General features: G+C 33.1%; 1 protein-coding gene across 3 annotated transcripts; it reads right to left on the reverse strand.

The window, feature by feature from the left end:
* Positions 1 to 445: 445 nt before the first annotated feature.
* LOC111410460 (protein gamma response 1) lies at positions 446 to 5099 on the reverse strand. 3 transcript variants are annotated; one of them, XM_023040802.1, is made up of 3 exons: positions 4982 to 5099; positions 2131 to 3535; positions 446 to 1875 (listed from the first exon to the last, which is right to left on the reverse strand). In XM_023040802.1, exons 2-3 carry the CDS (start codon positions 3533 to 3535, stop codon positions 1178 to 1180), a joined length of 2103 nt encoding a protein of 700 aa, XP_022896570.1. In that variant the 5' UTR covers positions 4982 to 5099; the 3' UTR covers positions 446 to 1177. The 3 variants fall into 3 exon arrangements, with proteins under 3 accessions (XP_022896570.1, XP_022896568.1, XP_022896569.1); XM_023040800.1 differs by having other exon boundaries at positions 447 to 1875; positions 2131 to 3633; XM_023040801.1 differs by having other exon boundaries at positions 447 to 1875; positions 2131 to 3567; positions 4893 to 5099.
* Between the last annotated feature and the right edge of the window lie 2913 nt (positions 5100 to 8012).

Genomic DNA, 8012 nt, shown 5'->3' on the forward strand with positions numbered 1-8012 from the left:
GTACATAGTTTTGAGTCCATAAGAGTGTTCATAAACTCACATGTAGTGAAGCCCAAAGCACAACCCTTTTTAACCACATTTTCTAAAAAATCACTTTCAAAATTCAATTTCCCCAAAATATTCATTTTAATGGTTGTCAAATGGGGGCTTAATTTTACAAAACATAGGAGTCAAAAGATATTTTGTGTACAAATACCTTTCGAATGCATATACATAGAAAGCCTTTTCAAGAAAGCAATTCATCACTTCGTGGAGATACTGAAAACGAACTCTTAGATGCAAAACTATTATGCAAACTATAACCTCAAAAAACCGTTAGTCAGAATGTTAAAGGGAAAAAGTGATAAGAAAGGATACGCTGATTGTCCTTCCTATATTTCTTTCTTTTTGGTACAAATAAACGTACCCTTTTATTTTATTAACGTTCCTTTCGTAACAATTGAGAGCCAAATCTATACTCTCCAAGCCCCTTGAGTGGCCATGATCAACTAATGATCAGTAAAAGGTTTTAGAATGAGTAGAATACATTTGAACTTCCTATTGCACCAAGTATTCATGCTAAAACACTTAACAACATGAGGAATGCGTTTGATGCTTCTTAGTATATCTAAAAGAATACAAGAATAAAACTTAATACTACATTAACCTTTGTAGCATACTATACAGATCTTCAAGCCGGCAGGGAGATAAAAAGTGATCAGAAAGGATATACTGACTGTCCTTCCTCTATTTCTCTCTTTTTGGTACAAATAAACGTACCCTTTTATTTTATTAACATTCCTTTCGTAACAATAGAGAGCCAAATCTATACTCTACAAGCCCCTTGAGTGGCCATGATCAACTAATGATCAGTGTAAGGTTTTAGAATGAGTAGAATACATTTGAACTTCCTATTGCACCAAGTATTCACGCTAAAAACACTTTAAAAATATGAGGACTGTGTTTGACGCTGCTTAGTATATCTAAAAGAATGCAAAAATAAAACTCAATACTACATTAATCTTTGTAGCATACTATACGGATCTTCAAGCCGGCAGGGAGATAAAAATCTTGTAAAGTAGTGATGTTGATTCCAATTTGACCTGACCTTGTTATATACCCTTTAAATATTAAGCAGGTAAGATGAATTTATTATTCCTAGTAATTAAAGTGAATCTGAAATCAAATATATAGGAACTTACATTTCTGATTCAAATCCAATATTCCAAAATCCTTCGGGAGTTGAAGGAGGAGCATACCTATATCGATGCCTAGAAACTCCATCATGATGCTCACAGCGTATTTGCTTATTCCCATCAGAATTCTTACCCTCGTTAGGAAGAACAGCATCGTAGAACTTTCTGCATTGCTTGCATTCTATACCCTTCAGACTTTCCCTCTCAGATTTCTTTCTTACTGGTTCTATGTACTTGAAGCCCGATGTCCCAGCCTTTGAAGGTGACATTTGTTGCTTTTGCAGACCACTATCAATGTTCATGTCCTGTGTCTCATCATCTGAGTTGTCGAAGTTCATATTCTCTGGGACCGGCATAGGAAGATCATTAGTTTTCTCCTTTATAACCTTCCCGAAGTTTCCTCTCATATTCTCCAAAGGGGTGTCAAGAAAATCATCATGGAGATCAGGTCCAACTCGGCTCTGATGGGACCTGGTATCCCTCCAATAAGAAACCGGACGTTTCGTACCGGCTGGGGGACAAAATTTTGCACTGTTTTGACACTTTGGTGCAATGGCAACACTTGAAGTAGACGGTGAAACAGAGTTTGATCTTTGAATGTGTACAACTCCTTTGTCATCCTCCAATAATTCTTGATCACCCTTGTGTTTAATCATTTCATTAACAAGGCCAACAGGTTTTAAAACTTTATTTCCAGCATCTGTAATGATAGAAATATTTTACCAAGGGTAAGAGCATTTTAAACACTGATAAAGAAAGAAGATTCCATAACAGTTTTGACCTAAAATATTCAGCTAATATGAAGAACAGAATAGCAGTATTCATCTAATTGTGATCAACTATATGTTCAACAAAGTGGGATAAGAGAACCATATTTTTCGGGCAGTTCAATTGAAATCTCACAGACAGAATTTGATATACTAGAAGTTTGCAATACCAAAAGAACAAAAATTACCATCAGAAGTTCCAGGACTATGATTATGCCTCAAAATTTCACTTTCACCTCCTAATTTGTGGAGAGGGAGCATATTTTCTGGAGTAAGACCACATTTTTTGCACAGAAAGTTGTATTGAGATTTCAGCTTCTTATAAGCAGCAACAACTTCGCGCCTTTTCTTCTTTTCAGACTGTAATTCCAAATCCTTCGCTTCAATTTGTTGCAGTAACTTCGCATGCAAGTCCATTCCCTCAGAAGACTCCTTACTTCTCTCATGCAGATTTTGTTGGAGTTTATCAATTTTGTCCTCTGACTCTTTCTTTTTGGCCAGAAGCAGTTTCTTTTCCTTCTCAAACTCTTCCAATTCCTGTTCTCTCTTCAACATTTCCAGAGTATGGGAATTAATCTGTTGGCGAAGTTGTTCTTGGACGTTTCTTTCCTCCTTCACTTCAATTTCTTTTGTCTTGAGTTCTTTCTGTAGCTCATCAACACGGTTCGCCAAACTCTCTATTTGGACTGTGAATAGTCTTTTGTCCTTCTCGAGCTTATTCAACAGCTGTTCGTGATTCATAATTTCTAAGGCTTGCATTTCAATTTTTTTCAGTAGATTGCCTTGCAACTCCCTGCCCTTTTCCACTTCCTGTGTTTTTTCTTTATATCCCTGCTGAAGCTCATTAACCTTTTTCTCCATACTTTGGAGTTTGGAAATGAGTCCATTTGCCTTCTCTTCTTGCTCCTTTAGTTGCATTTCTCTACGCACTATCAGAGAAGCTTTTGATTGATTTATTTGGAGAAGCTTGTTCTGCAATTCCATTACCTCATCAACTTCTTTAGACTTCTTCATCAGCTCTAACCGCAATTTCTCAACTTCAACCTCCAAATTTTTTTTCTTTTCCACAAGCAGGAGATTTTTCTCTTCAAGCTCTTTCCGTGTATTTTCGTGACTGAGAATGAGGGAAGCTTTTGAGTCAAGAAGCTTCTGCAAATTCTGTTGCACTTCTCTCCCCTCACTTACTTCATCAGTTTTACGTTTCAATTCTTCTTGTAGCTCGTGGACACAACGGGGGGATAGGTTTTCTATACTGGTGAAGTTTTCTTTCTGCATCTTCAGAGACTGATATTCTTCGAAAACTTGCTCTTTTTCAAACTGAAGCCTTTTAATCTGGAGTAACAGATCTTTTTCGTTCTCTTTCCATGCATCTGCAGCTTCCCTTGCTTCCAAATACACTTTCTGCCAGCTTTTAGATTTTGACTGAAAATTTGGAAAGAGTTGGTTGCAGAATATGTACTCTATCTGCGAAATCCTATCTTTTGCTTCCTGAATTGTGGCAACCAGTAGAGTGCTAAGGCCAGATACAAGCTTAGCATCAGAACTATCAGTAGGATGCCTTAACTGTGGAGACTTTTCCAGGCCGCCCTCCATCTTTCAAAAGTTATTACAAATGCAACAAGTGACTTCAGGTGGAAAAATAATAATTGATCAGCATCATAATAGCATCCTCAGGATAACTTTCTGAAAAGCTATCAACGAGGCCATTATATGAGTACCTCTTTTGAAAACCAGAGCATTCACACATGCAGAGCAGCAAAATGCACGAAGAATTAGTCACTTATACACATGAACATGTAAAACATCCAAATGTCTATATTCCGAGAATAGGTTGATATTAGAAAGATAGGTTTTTTTTATCTTCAATCACAAAACACTACAAAATTAATTCTTCAGAATCTGTCCCATTAACCAGTACTTAAAAGGATGTAAAGATTCTTAGCAAAAATCCGTTGAAACTCCAAACAAGCTTGAACGTGATCCTAGTGATGTTTCTTTGAATTCGACAGATATCTTGGCTTCTTGCCATGACTGTGATAGCATATGTCAATTATCCTAATCTATAGGAAGAGTTATTAAACCATTATAATATAAATAATAACACTGATGTCTAATATTAATATATCATACGTCTGCTGATTTAACAACCTATTTCATTGAGATTTCATAATTCTTCTTGTATGATGTGTTATAGAAGCTCAGTAGGTTTAATATTTTTTATTTTTTTAAGTTTAACTTTTTCACAATTCTTCCTTATGGTTTTCACGTTCTTTAATTTCCAAAGAGATCCACTTTTTCATTTTATACATTTTCTGCAGATTTTGGAATTTTGCCCACAATTTATGCCTGTTCGCCAAAAAAAATTGCCTACTCATTTTCACAGGCAGTAAACGGAAAGTTTCATTATCTACTGCTAATCTATGAACTGTATTTCCAAGTACAAAATTACATACACGTGCAACTGAGTAAATCCCATTATATAAGTCTCCAAATCTATGAACTGTATTTCCAAGTACAAATTCACATACACACGCAACTGAGTAAATCCCAATCCTTAAAAACCCATACAAACAAATAATAATAATAATAATAATAATAATAATAATAATAATAATAATAATAATAATAATAATAATAATAATAATAATAATAAAATACCATAAATAATTCCTTACCCAGACTAAGCCAGTATTAACAGTCGAAAGTTGAGCATACTATAGAAGCGAGAAAATCTAAACTTATGTCAAGAAAATGCAAATTATCTGAAATTCAGTAAACCAAGGGTTCAAAAGAAAAGCCTAAATGTTGCAAGTAAAAAATATTTTTTTGCTGAAACATAACCATTACATCTCGGACTAAAAGAATTGCTTCTTATAATTCATGCTCCAGTGCAAACATCGAATGCATTTTAAATTTTTGCACATTCTAATTCACAAATTCTGAGTCAAACCTGAGCAATTGTTCGGAATTTATCAGCTAATTCATTCTGTGTATGAATGCGTGTGTGTGAGAAGGGGATTTAGGAGAAGATCTGCTTACCTGCGGCTGTGGAGAGAGAAAGAGAATGGAGATTTGTAAAAACCCTAATCCAATAAGAAGCTCAAAGGAAACGAGTCCTCGGTACGTTTCCCACGCGGGAATTGTTTTTCGAAAAGCAAGAAATTTTCCTTGAGTTCAGTATTGCACCACCTGAGTAATCTATAAAATAAAAGAAAAGGGTTAATTTCATTTTAGTCACTAAACTTACAATAAAATTTCATTTTGGTCACTCAACTTTAATTATTATTATTATTTTTTATTGTTACACTTTTGCACTTTGGAAATAAACTTTTTATTTATTTTTCTAAAAAAGAAATATGTATATGTATAACTATAACATTATGATACCATTAAATGCAATGCCGATTTTTTTCCATTAATATTACTATCCGTGGTTTAATGAGTGACTATTAGTTGTCGTAGAATGAAAATTGAGTAACTGTAGTGATACAAGTACAACTTTACGCTTTTTACTCTTGGATAGTTTTTGGTTTCCACGCTATTATGTCACTGTTTGGCAATTATTTTTTCAAAACTCTTTTTTTCTCACACTTATATTCAACCACATATTCTCACAAAAAATTATTATTAACGTAAATCCAAAGTTTTTTCTGCTTTTTAACCACATATTCTTCAAAAAATCATTATCCAAAAACTCAAGTGCAATCCGGAATTTTTTTCCTACCTCTTTTATTTTACTAAAATGTGAGGTTGAAAAAAAAATGTATTTTAAAAATAATAGGAATCAAACAAGGGATTTATGAAAGTGATATTGGGCCATGCTCAAATAGCAAGAATAGATCCCCCACTCTTTTCAATCATGCTTGTACATTATATATCCACTCAAACTCAATAAAACTGTTTCAACATTGACCCAAGTATGGGACTTGAGCATACTTATAAAATTCAGTCCAAATCGGCCAATTGGACAGAAAAACGGTGACTCGGGCTTTGTTCGGGCCGGGTATATTAATTTAATAAGAATGCACATGACTAGGCCAAAAACAGGCTTTGATCAAGAAAACCATCAATTCTAATATAGAACCGTCGGCCTGATTTATTGGTTTTCAAAATTGCCTTTTAAAATTTTGGGGTTCATCGAATTGAACCTTGGACCTCGAAAAACAGTTTGTTCCTCACAATTGCAGTAGTCGAGTACTTTAATAATTTTTATGTGCAATAACTTATATGTATCCAATGAATCATATATATTATGTAGGTTTTCTAGAAGTGTTTTTATAAAAAAACTTTGGTCCAACCTTTTACTTTGTAGACCTAAATAATTAGTGAAAAATAACTTAAGAAAATATAATTTTGCCTAAAAAAATTTTATACTTTTAATTTTAATTTTTTTTTTTATAGATTTTTATGCAATGACCCACCAGTTCGACCATTGATCCACCCGTTCAACCAATAATCCGAGACTCAGTACCTTGTCCAGATCGATCTAATAACTGTGGATTTGATGCCAACTAAAGCATGGAGATTTAACAAGTATACCTTAAAACTGAGACCCAGTACCTTGTCCAGGTTGGTCTAATAACAATGGATTTCAAACTTAGCCCTTGTTTGAGTTCCATTTTTTTGAAAGAATGAATTTTTGAATAGTGTATTGATAGGAAATATATGGTTAAAAAACAAGAAAAATTTTTGGATTTACGTGTAATATTATTTTATTGAAAAATGTGTTGTTGAAATGATGTCAAAACAAATGTGTTGTTGAAATGATGTCAAAACACTATTAAAAAATACATTTTTCCAAAAGAATAAGACCCAAACAAGGGCTTAATCCATTTGGGGCCCCTTTGGAAACACAACTTTTGAATGTGTCATTGGGTCGTATACCCAAATAATGAACATAGACTCATCCTATTTCAATCATGCACATCGGCTCTATATTACAATTGAAAGCTCACCGGAATAAATGAAATTTTTCTACACATTTGATGAGTGGGAAGGAAAAAAAAAAAACTGAAGCTGGGAGCAAGTAGGTTAGGAAGTTATTCAAATCGTGTGAAAGAAAAACATTGCACGGCCAAGGAAATTGTTTGTAACAAACATAAATACGTAAAATCATGTTCTTAAGGTTTTGAAGACAAATTTTCTAAGGCACTTGACTGCACTCAATGTAAACTATGACTCTGTTTGGTACATATTTTAAACAAGGTAAAATCAATTTTTTTATCGTTATTTTATTATTTCAGCCGTCATTTTTTAATTTTTCTCTCACAAGTAGTACCCACTTTATCTCTAACGGTCAAAAGATCAATTATCAAAATCCCTACCAAACAAGCACTGGTGTGTACTATCATGTGTTGTCATTTAACTTTCTATAAAATTAATACTCTAATTTGGTTTCAAATTTGATCACTTGTCACATACCTTTCTTAATATTAATTAAAATTATTTAATTGATAGTCATATATGAATATCAAATTCCATTCTAACGACTTACTCAAAGCTGAGGGAGAATTCAGAAAATAATAATTAAAAAATGGATTGTGCTACATGTATAAACATATTTGTACTAAAAGTTTTACACACTCTCACAATAGAATGGTAGGGACCACATGGCCGAATTTTTTAATGCAAGGGGGACCCGCATGCATGTGTGAGTGAGTAAACCATTTTGTCAACCAAATTTTGTACAAATAATTTTATCCTTAAAAAATTGACTATTAAAGACATATTTTTGAAATAAGTAATATTTTTACTTGTGTTTTATTCGAATATGTTTTCAAATAGAAATATATCCAAGGCACATTGATGGAGCATGTTTGGATAAGATAAAAATGTTTAATGAGTTAATTTTTTCTTGATCAAAGTAAAAAATAAATATTTTTTAGTAAGCTCTTATCTTAAAGTAATTTTTTGAAAATTATTTTTTCCTCACACTTATTTTCAAGCACTCTTTTTTTTTTTTTTCAAATAAAAAAAAAATCAAAATTTCACTTTTTCCCCATAACTTTTCCAATTGCCACTCTCAAATATAACTTTCATACAAGCACTAAATATTATACTTGGTGACGTA

The sequence above is a fragment of the Olea europaea genome, chromosome 15 (assembly GCF_002742605.1).
Source record: "Olea europaea var. sylvestris chromosome 15, O_europaea_v1, whole genome shotgun sequence".
Lineage (NCBI taxonomy): Eukaryota > Viridiplantae > Streptophyta > Magnoliopsida > Lamiales > Oleaceae > Olea > Olea europaea.

Bases quoted from the DNA above. Each gene is read 5' to 3' on its own strand.
- LOC111410460 (XM_023040802.1), bottom strand. From the start codon at position 3,535: ATGGAGGGCGGCCTGGAAAAGTCTCCACAGTTAAGGCATCCTACTGAT. The intron at 1,876-2,130 runs GTAATTTTTGTT...CTATCATTACAG, and splicing joins TAGTCCTGGAACTTCTGATG to ATGCTGGAAATAAAGTTTTA.